This window comes from Podarcis erhardii (genome assembly GCF_964252035.2).
Source record: "Podarcis erhardii genome assembly, chromosome: 14".
NCBI lineage: Eukaryota > Metazoa > Chordata > Lepidosauria > Squamata > Lacertidae > Podarcis > Podarcis erhardii.
The window spans coordinates 36,323,132-36,341,327 of record NC_138503.1 but is presented as its reverse complement, the minus strand read 5'-3'; the positions used below and the strand labels follow the sequence as shown (position 1 = coordinate 36,341,327).

At 45.6% G+C, this 18,196-nt stretch overlaps 1 protein-coding gene across 3 annotated transcripts; it reads left to right on the top strand.

Moving 5' to 3' along the window:
- The first annotated feature begins 7,348 nt into the window (after positions 1-7,348).
- Positions 7,349-12,557, top strand: PERCC1 (proline and glutamate rich with coiled coil 1). Of its 3 annotated transcripts, none has more exons than XM_081838556.1 (2): positions 7,349-7,392; positions 11,292-12,557. In XM_081838556.1, exons 1-2 carry the CDS (start codon positions 7,375-7,377, stop codon positions 12,216-12,218), a joined length of 945 nt encoding a protein of 314 aa, XP_081694682.1. In that variant the 5' UTR covers positions 7,349-7,374; the 3' UTR covers positions 12,219-12,557. The 3 variants fall into 3 exon arrangements, with proteins under 3 accessions (XP_081694682.1, XP_081694684.1, XP_081694683.1); XM_081838558.1 differs by lacking the exon at positions 7,349-7,392 and adding an exon at positions 7,989-8,057; XM_081838557.1 differs by lacking the exon at positions 7,349-7,392 and adding an exon at positions 8,102-8,282.
- The last annotated feature ends 5,639 nt before the right edge of the window (positions 12,558-18,196 follow it).

Below are 18,196 nucleotides of genomic sequence, written 5' to 3'. Positions count from 1 at the left end.
GCAATTGACTGAACAAGCACCGCAGTCTCCTGGGTGGCTATAGGGTCCCCACTATGGCAAGGCGTATTGTATATCTAGTTACATCGCCTCTATAGTAATTGTATCTAAAGTTGCATCTGTACATATATGGTAAATCAGCACATGCACTTGCAAATCGGCATCCTCTTTTTTGATGAAGCGTTTTCTCGTTTCTCTTCAGTGCAAAAGTGGTCTCCCTACTTGCAAAAAGCTTCCAAATGTGCCAAACCTTCTCCTTGCGAGTATTTTAAAAGATTGTAATTGAATTTGGGGCATGCTTCATTCCCCTTCTCTCCCCACCACTCCACCCCCCTTAACCTGGGCTTGATGGGCTGCATCGAGCTGTAGCAGTATCTCAGACAGCATAGGTGACAGTAATCCAGGGATGTGCATCTCTGCTTCTAGACAGCAGAGGGCATTGACGCCCTTATTCTATTCTGGACACGTCAACAGCCTCTTTCTGCAAAAGAAAAATGAACAGAAGAAAGAACAGAGTGACTTGTAGCATCTTAAAGACTAAGGATGGCACAAGCTTCCATGCAGCACCTTGGGGATTTATTACAGCACAAGCTTTTGCAGTCTAGAGAGCCCACTTCACCAAACAGAAGTGCTATCCTCAGTTGGCTTCCATTTGTCTGTCTACCTATCTATCTCCTTTGAAATCTTACTGTTATGGTGGCTTTGAGTAGCCTGGGGACCAACATATTCTGCGAAGGATTTCGCCATGTTGCCATTTTTACTACTGGATTTATGTCAATTGATTCTATTGCACAGTAAATGGCATGTTTGTCTTACACAAGCAGCTAAAAGGTCTTGTTGACAGGCAATGAAATTTTATTTCTTTGTCTGTTTAAAAGCATTTCAAGCCAATTAATTAAAAAAAACAAAACATCCTAAGCGATATACAAAAACTTTTCTTTTTCTACAAGAGCACTTTCAATTATATATATATATATATATATATATATATATATATATATATATATAAAACACACATATATATATATGTAATCCACACTTTCATAAAAATATATCACGGTGGTTTACAACATACAAGATTATAATAAAAAACCAGTAAAAGTATCTGTTAAAAAAACCCAGCAACAGTAAAAACGTCAATAAAACCTCAGTAAATACTGACAGGTTAAAAAGAAAAACGATTGTATTGTGAAGGCCTGCCTAAGCAATACAGTTTTCAGATGACACCTGAGAGATGGCAGGTACAATTCCTGCCAAACCTCTAGAGGCAGGGAGTTCCACAGGGCAGGACCTGCCACAATAAAGGCTTGGTCGGGGCCAACCAAAACACAGGGGCAAGTGGGGAGCTGCCAGCAGTTCCCCACCAAAAGCTGTCAGTGATCAGGATGGTGCATAAGGGAACATGGGAAGCTGCCTAGGCTGAGTCAGGCAACAGGTCCATCTAGCTCAGTGTTGCCTGCACTGACTGGCAGTTGCTGTCCAGAAATTCAGGGAGGAGTACCAGCGCTACCTGGAGACACCAAGGATTGAACCTTGGACCTTCTGCATGCAAAGCAGTTGCTCTACTGCTAAGCTGTGGCCCTACCGCTACAGAAATGTATGGTATGGATCTGAAACAAACCATATTTTCCAGAGTAAAAGGGATCCCCATGAAATGCTCAGGGAAACAGGGAGAGCAAAACATCCGATCCTGAACTTTCTGATAGTAAGAGCAGTTTGACAGTGGAACAAACTCCTGCAATAGGTTGTGGACTCACCTTCCATGGAGGTTTTTAAGCAGAGATTGGATGGGTCTCTGACATGGATGCTTTAGCCGAGATTCCTGTGATTCTTTAAGCAAGCTCCGCTACATCCTCAGGCACCCATCCCAGAGACCAGCGCACTAACTCTTTGCTCTTACGGTCCTGGTGAATACAGGCACGCCAAACGTTTTCCACCTACTGCTCCTTCTAATGGGCAGAGTTGTGCTGGAGTGCTTGTGGGGTTAATGGTGGGTGTCATATTATTGCAGCTCGTTTGGAGTGCTGACATATTGGAGCTATTGATTTTTCCTCCACTCTTGCATGGAGACCAAGAAGAGGCCCCAGAATCCTCCTATAGGGATCAGGGCGCTGCAGCCCCTGACCCACAGCCACCCTGGCTGCTGCTGCTTTCCAGAAGCCACTGCGGTGTGATAAGGCAGAAGCTGGCTTCGCAGAAAGGTGAACAGTGTTTATGTTTTGTTTTTTTAATGAGAAAACCCGAGGCCTCGCCACGGAAGCATATGCCCAGACAGATGCTCTGTGGCCCCATATTGCGCTGTCAAAACTCTCTTTATTAGTTGGAGGAATGGTGGCGCGGAGTGGCTGTCTCTTAACAGGGGGAAGGAGAGAAGCTGTTCTCAGTGAGTTGGGTACACAGCTGCCTCTCTTGCCACCTTTCCCTTTGCCGTTTGTCAGCCAACCCACCCAACAAAAAGCGGGACTACAGCTCCCCAAGGGCGGCGAAACCCAAGATGGTGAAGGCAGGTGCCCTTTCAAAAAGGGGAGCATGATTCCCCATCATCCTAGTCCTCTTTAAAAAATAAATAAAAATTATTAACAATTTCAATATAACAACATATCAAAGCATCTCATATTCATCATTTCCCCCCACCTCCCCATCAAACCCTTGACAGATTAGGGATTAAACCCTTGACAGATTAGAGAACTGGGCCAAAACAAACAAGATGAATTTTAACAGGGAGAAATGTAAAGTATTGCACTTGGGCAAAAAAAAGAGAGGCACAAATACAAGATGGGTGACACCTGGCTTGAGAGCAGTACATGTGAAAAGGATCTAGGAGTCTTGGTTGACCACAAACTTGACATGAGCCAACAGTGTGACGCGGCAGCTAAAAAAGCCAATGCAATTCTGGGCTGCATCAATAGGAGTATTGCATCTAGATCAAGGGAAGTAATAGTGCGACTGTATTCTGCTCTGGTCAGACCTCACCTGGAGTACTGTGTCCAGTTCTGGGCACCACAGTTCAAGAAGGACACTGACAAACTGGAACGTGTCCAGAGGAGGGCAACCAAAATGGTCAAAGGCCTGGAAACGATGCTTTATGAGGAACGGCTAAGGGAGCTGGGCATGTTTAGCCTGGAGAAGAGGAGGTTAAGGGGTGATATGATAGCCATGTTCAAATATATAAAAGGATGTCACATAGAGGAGGGAGAAAGGTTGTTTTCTGCTGCTCCAGAGAAGCGGACACGGAGCAATGGTTCCAAACTACAAGAAAGAAGATTCCACCTAAACATTAGAAAGAACTTCCTGACAGTAAGAGCTGTTTGACAGTGGAATTTGCTGCCAAGGAGTGTGGTGGAGTCTCCTTCTTTGGAGGTCTTTAAGCAGAGGCTTGACAACCATATGTCAGGAGTGCTCTGATGGTGTTTCCTGCTTGGCAGGGGGTTGGACTCGATGGCCCTTGTGGTCTCTTCCAACTCTATGATTCTATGATTCTATGAAACCCTCCCTCCCTCCCCCCAAGACTTCCCTCAGCTCCTCTCTCTGATTTCTCAACTCATATTGTTCTCTGCATACTGTACAATAGTATAAATCCTTATATTATCTATCCACTACATTAACAATCAAAAGATTTGTGTATGTTTATTCAAAACCTGCCAAGGAGTCCAGTTCGTTTTGTTGTCTTTTTAAATAATATGTGGAAAAGTTCCCATTCTTCTTTAAAGTCACAGTTCTCTTTATCTCTCAGTTTGTATGTCAATCTAGCCATTTCTGCATAGTTCATCAATTTCTCTTGCCACTGTTTTTTTGTTGGGGTTTCCCTCATTCTTCCATCCTTGTGCTATCAAGACTCTTGCCGCTGCTGCTGCTGCATACATAAATAAATTATTTGTTTTCCTTGGCAGGTCTTGTCCTACAATCCCTAACAAAAATGCTTCTGGTTTTTTGTTTTTTTGTTTTTTGTTTTTGTTGTTGTTTTACAAATGTCATTTTAAACATTTTCTTCAATTCATTATATATCATTTCCCAAAATTTTTAAATTTCTTTACATTCCCACCACATATGATTTTATTATTATCCTAGTCCACTTGAGGCACTGGAATCTAAGCACAGTTTGTTAAGGGTGCTGGGAACTGTAGTTCCTTGGAGAGATAATCTGCAGCTCCCAGGATTCTCCCATGTCCTTTAAATGTGGTTTAAAGTATGATGTGTATTCTGCTTCAGATGAGGGGCAATTATGTCTTTCTCTCTGCCTGCCTGCCTGCTTGTCTGTCTCTCTGTCTGTCTGTCTCTCGCACAGTCCCTAACCAGGTTTTCTCAATTGCGGGCCTTTTCCTATGTCCCATACAAGTGAATGGAGCAAAGTGTCCAGTACAGTGATACCTCGGGTTACAGACGCTTCAGGTTACAGACGCTTCAGATTACAGACTCCGCTAACCCAGAAATATTACCTTGGGTTAAGAACTTTGCTTCAGGATGAGAACAGAAATCGTGCTCTGGCAGCGCAGTGGCAGCAGGGGGCCCCATTAGCTAACATGGTGCTTCAGGTTAAGAACAGTTTCAGGTTAAGAACAGACCCCCGGAATGAATTATGTACTTAACCCGAGGTACCACTGTACAGCCCTGCCATGAAGACACATAAGGCAGCTGCTTCAGGTGATGGACGCAGGATGCAATTATGTCCCTACCATACACCCCACCCAAGTGTCCCAAAGCTAGCTGTAGCTCTCTCCACATTTGTCCTAAGAGGAGGAGGAGGAGAAGGAGGCAGCCACAGTGACGTCAGAGGAGCATATTGAAGGGGTGATGACTGGCTTGGCTTATCAGTTGCCGCTCCGATCTGTCTGTGTATCTAAACATGTTTGTCAAGCCAGCAAATGGGCTAGATAGTGGCTATTGAGGCAGGAGGGCTGCCAGCGCGAATGTTTGGAGAAGTCTAAGTGCTCCCATGTGGGTCCGGGTCCTTGCATGTCGCTTGTGCTAAGGGCACTTGCAAAAGGCACAAGTTCCAGGCACAAGGGACCAGCAAGGGAAGAGAGAAGGTAGGGGGAGCCACCCTCCAGTCTGTGCAGCAAAAGAACCCCTGGATTTTAAAATGCTGCACCTTCTTATACCTTGCTGTTAGGGTTCAGATTCCAGGGTGGGAGCAGTGTCTGTAAACAAACAAACAAACAAACAAAAACAAACAAACATGAAGACAGTGATGATGAACAATCAATCAATCAATCCATAGTAAGAGTGTGGCTTTGCAAGACACAAACTGTATAAAGCAGTGGCCCCCAAATTCTGCCCTCTGGACCACTTGACCATTGCAGAGTCTTGGCTTTCATTATTTCCCTACCTGCTGTTGCCTGCCACCCCAATCTCTGAGCGGTGCAAAATACCAGGGGTTTGTGTTTCCTTTTGGAAATGAGGCACAGTGGAGACTGTGGTATCTTTAGGATATATGGTTCATTTACACATATACACAACCTGAGCCTGCGATGGAGGGCTTCATGGAGCTAGCATCCCACAAGGGTCTTGCTTCTCCCATAGCCACAGCTTTGGATTCGAACGCAAATCAGCCAAGGTTTTCTCTCTCTGCCTTAGCAGCCTGCAGCTTTTGCCTCCAACTTCTAGCTCACGTAACTCTGTTCTCAAACTCAGGCTTTTCCTTCTAACTATCTTGAGAGCTGGAGGAGGGGTCCCACCCATTTGGCATCTGACACAGAGCCTCCTTTCCTCTGTTCTCTTAATAGCCCATCACCCAGGAGGCTCAAATAGCTTTTAACACTTGCTGGTTGTGATAGGAATTCTATGGTCTTAGATATATGGTAATGTTCATAAGTGTACCAACCAAGCACGTACATAGATCAGCACAGGAAGGCCAATCTGGAACCATTTTGATTCCTAAACTGAGTAAATGTTTTCTCTACAAGGTCAAAGTGGGAAACCTCCCCATTGTCTTTTCCTCAGAAATCCTGTCTTAAGGACACATTTAAGATATGAATAGAGTGTGAGCCTGTGACCTGGCCCAGGAACTAAGTATTTATCACTACAAAAGAATGGCCAGGCTCCCCAGGCAATCCAATCAAGTAACTTGCCAGACAGGAGATAAACAACAACAGGAGAAAAACAATATTCATATTTCTGTTTTAGACCACCTTTTCTGTGATGTAGATATTCAACACTGGGTTCAGGGATTAGAAGTCTGGTACCCACAAACTCATAACACTGTTGCAGTGATTGTAAGGTGTAGTTGATGTATGCTCTTTAACTCTATTTTTGAATTTGCTTCTTTTGTGGTGGTAAAGTTTGCGTTCCGTAGAGTTCCGATCTGTAATATAACAAAACTCAAGATAAGTGTCTGCTGGATCAGGCCTGCGGTCCATCTGGTTCAGCATCCTGCTCTCACAGTGGCCAACCAGATGCCTGTGGGAAACCAGCAAGCAGGATTTGAAACCAGAGCCCTTTCTCCTCCCGTGGCTTCCAGCATCACTGCCTCCAGCTCTTGAAGCAGCCCATAGCCATCACGGCTCGTAGCCACTGATAGCCCTCTCCTGCATGAATTTGTCTAATCCTCCTTTAAAGCCATCCTGCCTCCTGTGAGAGTGAGTTCCACAGTTTAACTCGGCAATAAAAGAAGCAATAAAAGATACAATGACAAACCAATGTGTATATCTAATGCGAACATGCAGCAGACCCCCTGAATGAAGTGTGTGCTCCACCAATGATCCACAAACCACAGTCTGGGAACCCCTGGATTAGAAGGGTCTGCAGATCAGTATAAGGATATTTTGCCCACCAGGCAGCCCTGAGGCCACCTACAGCCAGGAGCAGCCCCAGACATTTTGCTGTTAGAAAAGGAGTACAGTGGTACTTCGGGTTACATACGCTTCAGGTTACAGACTCCGCTAACCCAGAAATAGTGCTTCAAGTTAAGAACTTTGCTTCAGGATGAGAACAGAAATCGTGCTCTGGCGGTGCAGCGGCAGCAGGAGGCCCCATTAGCTAAAGTGGTGCTTCAGATTAAGAACAGTTTCAGGTTAAGTACGGACCTCCAGAACAAATTAAGTACTTAACCCGAGGTACCACTGTATAAAAAAGGGACATATGTTAGAATTGTTTTTGTTTCTTAAAGGAGCCCTGGCCTCTTCTTCACCCTAATGAAGCCCATCCCTAATGGGTTGAAGATAATGGCTTCGACAGCCTGCCTCACCTCCCGTTCTAATTGATTTATGGGCACCAATTTGTATGGTAAATCACAGGAAGCAACGTAATAATTTGATTTATGAAGCCCTTAGGAGGCGTTTGCTGCAGAATAGCCTTGCAACTGAGGGGTGGTAGGAGAGGTGCTGGCTGGAGGGAGGGCATTTAGGCCTCATCAATAAATGAGAAAATGCACCCCAAACCATGAAAAAGAAGGTGCAGGTATGTATAGTTACAACTATTGGTTTAATGGTAACTATAATAATTATTTTATTTATATTTTACAAGTATGAAACCAGCTATGAAGTCCATACAAAGCGCCCCATAAAAAATAATTCAAACAAAACAATTTTTAAAACCCATAATTAGAACTATAATAAGATAAAAGAAGCCCGTTGGAAAGCATTATACTTCAAGCCGTTAAAAGAGCAGCAGAAACAGTTGTTGGGACAGGAAGTTGAAGCTCAGGGGAAAGCTTGCCTAAATACTGTAGGTGGGTCTTCAAGGAATGCCAATAGGGATTCAAACTGATGTGGAAATCAACCTAAGCTCAGAACAATGAATCTGACCGATTTGCCCCGGTCGCCAGTTAGTTACCTTCCTCTTCTGGCTTGGCATCTTACTATTTGCACAGGCGTTGTCGGATAAGCGTTACTTGCTTCTGGAGATGATGCCTACTCCTGGAGTCAAAATACCATGAAATTTAATTTTATGCCTATTTGACGAGGCTCGATTTCGTCTCCAAATCAACACTGGAGATAAGAAGTCCTCTGTCAACGTGTGCTGGGAGCCGGGGAGGGGTGAGGTTTGCCAGCTGTGGCAGCAGACCTAATAGGGGGACCGGCAGGAATAACACTCGAAAATCCCCCAGGAAGTCAACCATTAAGGTGAGCCCTATCTCCCCGTCCTCCCAGGCTCCTTGTCTACAGTGTTCTCCGGTTGCCGGGCATTAAAGCAAACCAGAGTTTTGTTTACCGAGTCTACGATTACAATACAGCCGCCAAATATTTGCTAGTCCCCAGTTTCGCAGTGCCACTATAAATACTTCAGCCCCAGGTGGAAGGGCTGAGAGTTGGCAGAGGAGAAGTGGGGGTCTGAGCTGCGGTGGACAGGTAAGTGGAGAGACCGGGGGGAGAGAAGCCCTTGCAAGGGGAATGGCTGTAGCTCAGGGGTAAAGCACCTGCTTTGCGTGTAGGTCCCAGGTCCAGTCCCCAGTATCTCCAGGTAGGGCTGGGGAAAAGACTTCCTCTCTGAAACACTAAAGATCTGCTGCTGCTGCCAGCCAGAGTAAGGCCATACAGGGTTAGATGGTCTGACTTAGTATAAGGAAACTTCCTAAGTTTTAAGGAAGAGCTGTAAGTCAGTGGTAGGGCATCTGCTTTGCATGCAGTAGGTCCCAGGTAGGGCTAAGAAAGCCCGAAACTCTGGAGAGCTGCTGCCAGTCAGTGTAGACACAACTGAGATAGATGGACCAGTGATTTGACTCAGTCTCAGTATAAGACAGCTCTCCGTGTTTGGGGAAACAGCAGTAGCTCAGTGGCAGATCTCAGATTCAGTTTCCAGCATCTCCAAGTAAGGTGGGGGGAGACCCCTGCCTGAAACGCTGGAGAGCTGCTGCCGGTCAGTGTAGCCATTACTGGGCTAGTTGGACCAATTGTGTGATTTAATATGAAGTGGCTTCCTATGTCCTCTTTTCAACTGCCACAAACTATGAAGCCATCTGTGTACGTGGTCTGCACATGCACGAGAATGAGACCATTTTGTGACTTATTACACCTGTGGCCTGTCTTTTATCCGAGAAGCTCAAGGCACATACCTGGCAATACCCTCCTCCCACCTGCATTTTATCCTCACCACAACCTTGTGGGGTAGGCTAGCCCAATAAATATTGATTGGCTCAAGGTTACCCACCAAGCTTCATGGCTAGATAGGGATTTGAACCTGGTTTCGCCCGTCCTAGGACACAGGGCCTGTAAGGCAGAGTTGTTCCACCAGGCCTTTGGCTTGGAACCAGCCTGATCCCCTCCCCCTCTTTCCTTTTCCTTCTGTGATGGAACCCCTATTTGGGGACTTCCCTGGCTTTTCTGGCCCACGTAGGACCAGTCTGGATAGTTGGCCTTGGTGAAGATTTGACGTTTTCTTCCCCCTAAACAGTTTTTGATCTGGGCTTCCACTGAAATGAGGCTGCAATTTAAGTAGTATTTTAATCTCGTTTTTAAGTTGTATTTTAATCAATTGTTTTTATACCTGATGTTAGCCACCCTGAGCCCAGTCTTGGCCGGGGAGGGCGGGGAAGGAATGAATGAATAAATAAATAAATAAATAAAGAGGACCCCTCCCCAGGAGGCAGTAAAGGCCACCAATTTCTGGAGGCTATCAATCAATATAATTCTATGATTCTATGATGACTATGTTCTGCCTCCATGGATAGAGGCAGCAATGCTTCTGAATACCAGTTGCAGGACACCACAGGAAGGGATAGTGTTGCTTGAGGGTTTCCCACAGGTATCTGGGTGGTCACTGTGAGAACAGGATATTGGACTAGACGGGTCACTGGCCCGATCCAGCAAGCTTGTCCTATGTTCTTATTTTGGAGCACATAAGCCAGGCATTAGAATGAGGACATTAAGCATAATGATAGAATTCTGAGCTGATACCACTTAGCCACACATACTCGCTGTCTAGAGTGTATACAGATGATGTCCTATTTTTGAAAGCTCTTCCGCATCTATAGCTCCCTGCATGAAGCACGCTAACAGACCATGGGGAAAGGCTAGCTCAGGGATGAAAACTCCCAGTATTCTTGGATTACAACTGCTCACATCGCAACCATTGGCCGTGCTGGCTCAGGGTGATGGGAGTGAAGGAGCAGGGGCTGCAAGCTCCCTGCCCTTCATCTATCCCTTTCCCTAACAGGCGAGCTTTCTGCATGCATGGAGCTTTTGATGTGGGGGAGTTTAAAATAAAAATGGCATACACCCTACATGCAATTTGAAGTTAAGTCAGTTTGGAATAAGTTCCACGCTTCTAAGATGCCGTTGGGGACCAAGGACCCCACCCATGTGAAAGGGACAGATAAGTGATAGAAGGTGGTGATTTAAAGAGAATTAGAATAGGTATCACCTCAGCAAGGAAGGGACAACTGTGACCAGGTGGCCTATGTGCTTGCACTGGTCTGCTGTCCAGATGCTCATTGTTGGCAGATGAGTTTAAGCTCCTCCTGCGTTTCCTTTTATCATTAAAAAGAACAACAACTTTGAAGTCATTTTTCTATTATTATTATTATTATTATTATTATTATTATTATTATTATTATTATTTATTTCCTGTTAATTCAATACACCCCTCCTGGCTGGCCCAGTTTCACAAACACTCAAACCAGCTGCTTTTGCCTGGCTGGAATGTGCCCTGGAAGTCTGATAATGCCTCGTTTGCATGGAAGATGTAAAGGACTGTGCCAGTGCATGAAGAAATTCGCCAGCGTGGTGTCGTGGTTAAAGTGTTGGACCTTGGAGACCAGGGTTCACAATCCCACCCATCTACGAAGCTCACTGCATGACCTAGGGCCAGTCACTGCCTCTCAGCCTAACCTACCTCACAGGGCTGTTGTGGAGATTAAACGAGGAGGGAGAGAGCCGCGTACGCCGCCTGGAGCTCCTCAGGGAGAAATGGTGGGACATAAATATAATGAATGAATGAGTGTACATTTGTGGCTTTTGCTTCTGGCCTTGCCCACATGTGACCCCGAGAAGATTGTCTAGAAGGAAATGTGGCCCTCAGACTGGAAGGTTTTCCCCAACCCCTGTTTTATGGTTTCTGGAAGCCACAGAGCATACCCAGTAGGCCCTGGGCTGTTGCGGGGAGGGGAGGGGAGTTCTGATTTGCTTTTGTTTTTTTGGACCCCCCCCCCTTTTTAAATTACAGTGTACTAATTATTACTAGTGGGTGCTCCAGGAATATGTTAATACCTCCTCCTAATTTCTCAGTGGGTCCAGTTCTGTCAGCACTCACCACTCAAGTTCTCTGTTAGAGGATGATAATAACCACAAAAGATAGCTATACTGTGCATTCCCTCTCCTTGGCAGACACCTGACGCTTTGTTCTCCTCGCTGTTTATTTAGTCCAGATTCAACCACTTGTACAGCGTGGAGATAGGAGCGGGGGAAATGGCCGCTGGGGTTATACAAAGCCTAAGCAAATTTAAGCTGCCCGTAGCATTCCGGAATTCGTTCCTATCCACCACAACCTGCCAGGAAATTATTTTCCAAGACTTATCGGAGGAAGAGGAGGAGGAGGAAATGGAGGCAGACGAGGAAGAGGAGGAGGAAGAGGAGGAGGAGGAGGAAGAGGAAGAGGAAGAGAGGGAGGATATGGAAACAGTAGGCAATTCTGCAGGTTGCAGTCCAGACAGAGGCTCTGCCGACTCCAGCTTGAGCAACACAGAGGTGACGCTGCAGCTCCTTCGGTTCGCTGAGCGGATCAGCGATGACATCCAGAGATATTTCGGCCGGAAGAGCAAAGAGGAAGGCTCAGAGTCCTGCAACATCTACGAGGACCGCCGTTCCCCTCAGCTGTCAGGGCAAGTTCTGTACTATGCTGACCTAGTCAGGATTTCCCAGATTGGGGAAGAAGACGACAGCAGTGACCTCCCTGACCCCTCGAAGCCCCCAGCACAGCTGGAGAGGCAGCTGTGGAGATCTGTCTGCAGCAAAGAGGATGCAGAGAAGATGGGTCCTCTGGCCGAGCTCTTTGAATATGCCCTGGTCAGGTGCGTCAAGCAGCGAGCCTCTTCTGAGAACAGGAAGCTTAGGCTGGAGAAGAAGTATGGCCACATCGCCCCCATGCATGGCAGGAAGTTGCCCCAGTCCTTCTGGAAAGAGCCGTCCCTCAGCCCTGTCTGTATACTCAATGGCAACCCTCCAGATTTCAGTGACCTGCTGGCCAACTGGACTTCTGAAACCTGCCAGGAGGACCTGAATCCCAGCCGAGAGCATCCTAGCGAAGCAAACCGGAGGGTGGTGGACACTGACCATTTTGGTGGTCTATGAGGGTTCAGAAGGGTTGCAACATCTGAATTCTTCTCACATGGGCTCCGGCCCTTTCCCTATTGCAGGGACCATTAGCCCTGTGCCCACCATGGCTCCCATGAATATCCCCTCAAAAATTGACAATGCACAAGATCGGGGGTGGGAGCAATGTCTGCACCATTTTGTGTTCCTGTCTCTTTTTCTACTCTTTCAATAGTGGCAGCCATTTTCTTTTATGCTATGCCCCCTGTTTCGGCGATTTTCTCTCATGCCACACACACACCTGCCATTTTGTGTTATACCACCCACCCCCAGCACTATCTCGAAATGTCATTATCTTTCCACTGGCCCCCAAAATGTCACCAACCCCTGACCTATTGGAGACCTGGGAGTCTCCCTTCTCTCTTGCTCAACTTGTATAATTGTAAATAAACATTGCAGGGGGGGATGTGACTCTCCTTCAATAGTTTCCCCTCACAAGGGAACTGATTCTTTCTGTCCGTTCTGGGTCTAGGGGAGGAGGGGTGGAGCCAGAGGGCAGAACCAGTTACCCTGGCAAGCTCACAACTGGACCCAGTCTGTGGTGGTTCTGGAGGCAGAAGCCTTTTGGGATGGATTGAATGCAGCAATGGGGAACTTGTGGCCCTCTAGATGTTGCTGGACCATCATCCCTGGCTGCTGGGAGTTGGAGTCCCGCATTATCTGCAAGGGCACAGGCTTCATCTCAAGTCCATTTGTACCAGGTGTGCCAACTCTAGGGGGTGGAGGTGTAAGGATGGGAGTTGAGAGCTGTGTGTGCCACCTTGAACACTTTGTAGGAAAGGTGTTTTGGAAAAGTAATAAGAAATAAAAGCATAAAGCAATACTGGCCTGTTCTACAGAGTTGTTATAAAAGGGTATGAAAGAAGATACAGAGAATCTATGAAATACTGATGTATTTCATCAGTTCTAAGGGCTGAATCCAACTAAGTCAATGGGCTTAGGGGATCGAACTAGATGACGCTTGGTGCCCTTCCAACTGTAGGACTGCCACACTGGGATTTCAAAGGCGGAATTAATATCCAGGGTGAAAGGCGGTGCTTTGTCCTTAATCTGAAACAAATCAAGAGGAAAATCACCTTTTGGGGTGTTTTTGTTTAAAAAAAGCTCAACAACTTTGGGGGTTTCCTTGAAGCTCAACAACAATTTTGGGGTTGTTTTTTTTCCAGGGTATCCTGGTTTTTACCTTTTGAAGGAACCCTATCCAACTGTACACTTCTATAGTTCTCATTTGGTCATATCCATTAATTTCAACGGACCTATTCTGAGGAGGGTGAACATTGGTTTTTACCCTAAGTTTTTTTAAATATTATTATTATTAATAATAATAACAACCCAGTTTCCATATGTGCAATGGAGAGGGCTATGTGAAGTAGTGATTTTGAAATCTAGATGACATCAGGAAGGGTGTCTGTATGCGTGTGTGCAATAAATGGTGCAATGATAGGAGTGTCTGGAGAGTGAAGTCATTTGTCTTCTGCTAAGCAAACCTGTCCTGTCTGCACAAAAAGAGACTCTTATCTGCTTCTTCCATGCCTTCTTTGTAGGCCAATCAATCAATTCTTTTACTAGAAAAGGAGGCAACCTGATCGATCTTCACATCTATTTAAGTGCCCAGGATGTCCAGTGGAGGCCAGCCCATTAGGGCAAATGGGGCAATGCCCCCACCAACCTGCCTGCCCTCACCCACCTAATTTGCACTTACACAGACCAAGCTGCAGCCACCCTTTGAAATCTTCACTTTTCCACATTTTGCAATGCAATTCTCCAGCCAAGTAATGTGCACAAAAATGCATACACTATAGGGCAAAAGTGTATATAGAAATGCAATATGTTAGTGAAAATGAAATACAAAAACGCAACACATTGGGGGAAATGAGCAAAAATTGGTATATTGAGCAAAAATGCATACAAAAAGTGACGGTTAGAATCATAGAACTGTAGAGTTGGAAAGAACACCAAGGGTCATCTAGAACAACTCCCTACAATGCAGGAATCACAGCTAAAGGATCCCTGACAGAAAACCATCCAACCTCTGTTTAAAAACCTTCAATGAAAGAGATCCCACGACCTTCTAAGGTAGTCCCTTCCACTGTTGAACAGCTCTGTCAGTAAGTTCTTCCTAGGAGTAACTTGCAGGGAAATACAGTGGTACCGCTTTAGGTTACAGACGCTTCAGGTTACAGACTCCACTAACCCAGAAATAATACCTCGGGTTAAGAACTTTGCTTCAGGATGAGAACAGAAATTGCATGGTGGTGGTGCTGTGGCAGCGGGAGGCCCCATTAGCTAAAGTGGTGCTTCAGGTTAAGAACAGTTTCAGGTTAAGAACGGACCTCCAGAACGAATTAAGTTCTTAACCCGAAGTACCACCGTACTGACAAATTTTGATCAGGACTTTGAAAAATATATCTGCAAACTGGTGTGGAGAACTAAACTGGAAAAGACTGGAAAAATGAGAAGCAAAAATTGACAGATTTGCCTATCCCTTCTCTGAGCCTATTCCAAATCTGGGGATTTGCTTTCAGTCCCAGAACTGAACTGAACTCACAGCCCTTTCACCCAAGCAGCCATTCCATGTTGACTTCCTTCATTTCTACAATGTAATTTGGGTGGCAAATGTAATTTTGTTCTTCCTATTGTTAAACAAAAGGGAGTCACAGAACCTCACCATCTGACTGCAGATTGACCAGAGATCTCATTTAGACCCCTGTTTTACAGGGTCTCAACATAATAAGAGAGGCATAATAAGAAAGTGCCTCAACATAACAAGAGAGGCAGGCAGGCACCCCTCCCCAGCCCTTCTCTACACCTCCTCCCGTCAAACTACACCATGGCAGCCTGGAATAAGTTTTGGAGGGATACAGCAAGAGCCAAAATGCTGGATGGCTGTTTGCTAGGTCTCCAGGGGCAGCGGTTGTGTGGAAATTGCTATGTACTAAGCTTGGATCCTAGAACAATAGGCAAGTAGGATCCTAGAATGCAACAACTGATTGGCTTGCAGGAGAAGTCCAATCAGGCTCCAGGAGGAAGTTAATCAGCCTATTAGGCTGGTAGGATCCTAGAATGCAACAACTGATTGGCCTGCAGGAAAAGACCAATCAGGCTCCAGGAGGGAAGCAGAATCAGCCAATCAGACGGGACTCATTGTGTAAATAATGTATATAAAAGCCTGAGGTTTTTTTTGGGGGGGGGGCAATTAAATTCACTGTTTTACAAGCTGCAATAAAGAGCAAGAATTCACTACAGGACTCAGAGTATATTTCAGAAATGAAGCTGGTTAATATAGCTGCATGCTAAAATCAGCTCTCAAAACAAGCTAATAATAATTAAACAGGAAACCAAATGATGGCGATAACTATTATTAGACCATTTTCAGTTAAAAATAACAATGAAGTCACAGTATGTAAAATACCACAGAATTATTATTTTTTGTTAAATAAAAAGAAAAGATCAAAGCAGCAAAGTTCCATAGCTTATCAAATTACAAAATGTACAAATGTGCCCGGTCACCCAGTCCAGGTCCAATAACTAATCCACAATTCAGCTCTCCCAGTAATAAGGTAAAGGACCCCTGGATGGTTAAGTCCAGTCAAATGTGACTATCGGGTTGTGGTGCTCATCTCACTTTCAGGCCGAGGGAGCCAGCGTTTGTCCACAGACAGCTTTCCGGGTCATGTGGCCAACATGACTAAACCGCTTCTGGTGCAATGGAACACCATGACGGAAACCAGAGCACATGGAAACACCGTTTGCCTTACTGCCATGGCGGTACCTATTTATCTACTTGCACTGGCGTGCTTTCCAACTGCTAGGTTAGCAGGAGCTAGGACAAAGCAATGGGAGCTCACCCCGTCCCGGGGATTTGAACAATCAGCCTTCTGATTGGCAAACCCAGAGGCTCAGTGGTTTAGACCAGGCACCCCCAAACTGGGCCCTCCAGATGTTTTGGGACTACAATTCCCATCACCCCTGACCACTGGCCCTGTTAGCTAGAGATGATGGGAGTTGTAGTATCAAAACATCTGGAGGGCCCAGTTTGGGGGTGCCTGGTTTAGACCACAGCGCCACCCGCATCCCTAAGTTCCCCCAGTATATGACAGACAAAGGTATACTGGATCTGGAGACTCTGCTTTGCTATTGTGGCTAATAAGCTCCCTCCAAGAATTGGGTCACATCCACACAATACATTTCAAGCCCTGTTGTGCCACTTCCCCTAAAAGAATCCTGGGAACTGTAACTTACTTTCTCAAAGTGCTAGAGTTCCCAGCATCCTTAACAAACTGCAGGTTCCGGGATTATTTGGGGGAAGCCATGTGCTTTAAATTATCTTTTAAAGCCATTTGAGCCAGTCATCACATCTTGAGGCTGCTGCTTCCATAGTTGACAATGCACACGATAAGGAAAATCCTCGCTTGTTCTGAATGGCTGTCTATCTCTGCATTTACTTCCTACCGGATCAGTCCTCTGGGGCAGCATGCTATGCCTTTAAAGATATGCAGTTAGCATGCAAAACTCTTCACTGCTCTCTTGTGGTTACTGGAATAATAGACCTCGCTATCAGGCAGAGACAGTTCACAAACAAGTTTCCAGCTTCTCCCAGGGACAGAACCAAAGTGGTAAAGTTTTTTTTCCCTGGAATGTCCCCCTAGGACCAAGGCATTTTCCCACTTAAGATGAATAGTAAAGGGAGCTTAATGTTGTCCAAGGACAAGATGGTACCCTCCATGCAGTATACCAAGGGTGGGGAACCTGTTTCAGTCCCCTTCTGCATCATCATCATCATCATCATCATCATCATCATCATCATCATTTATTTATACCCCACCCATCTGGCTGGGTTTCCCCAGCCACTCTGGGCGGCTTCCAACAAAGATTAAAAATACATTAAAATGTCACACATTAAAAACTTCCCTAAACAGAGCTGCCTTCAGATGTCTTCTATATGTCAGGTAGTTGTTTATCTCTTTGACATCTGATGGGAGGGCGTTCCACAGGGCGGGCGCCACTACCGAGAAGGCCCTCTGCCTGGTTCCCTGTAGTCTGCTTCTCGCAGTGAGGGAACCACCAGAAGGCCCTCAGTGCTGGACCTCAGCATCCCAGCAGAACGATGGGGGTGGAGACCCTCCTTCCTCTGGGGGCCACATGCTAGGGTCAACAGGACCAAAGTCAGAAGTGGGAAGAGCAACAAATGCAAATTTTACTTCAACATCGTCCACTCCACTTGAAAGCAGCAGTCTGGCTTAGCCGGTGCAAGGGCAGCTACCATGGCAAATTGACATATGCACCTCTGTCCACACAGTGCCTGATGCTTGAAGCAGCTGCTGAACTCTGCCTAATGGTAGAGCTGGCCTCTATTTTGTGTGGTTTAATGCTTTTTTTTTTTTTTTTGCTGTTTTTATTGTCCATTGCTTTGGGGAAATTGCATAGATTGGTAAAATAGTCATAATAACAATAATAATAATATTAATAATAATAATAATTTGCCACCTGAGGCAAAAAAGCCAGAGAAAGAAACAACAACAATAATAAAGTAATAAATGAAATAACCAGAATTTTGCTTACCCTTGCTGGCACATAAAAAGCAGGTGCTTGAGGTGGCAGCCTCACTCTGACCAGTGGTAGAGCCGTCCCTGCTTGAAGTCATGTCAGAGAGAAGACTACGGTACTTTCAGAAGCTCTTGAGTGGATGAACTTTACAGCAGATTTTGTATTGTGGCTCAGACCTGTCTGTCTACCACTGTAGACCATCACTGGTACCCAAAATGAAGAATAAGCAATCTAGACCCTTCTGCTCATAAGGGATTGTGTACGGGTGAGAGATCCTACGGACCAGGTTGCATTTACCTCCAGCCTAACAACAATCGATGTCTTGAATTGGGTCAAGTGTTCTTGCTTACTGTCCTAAATCAGTCTTTTGTCTGGCTGGTATGTAGCCTACAGTGTAAAAGGTGTTAACC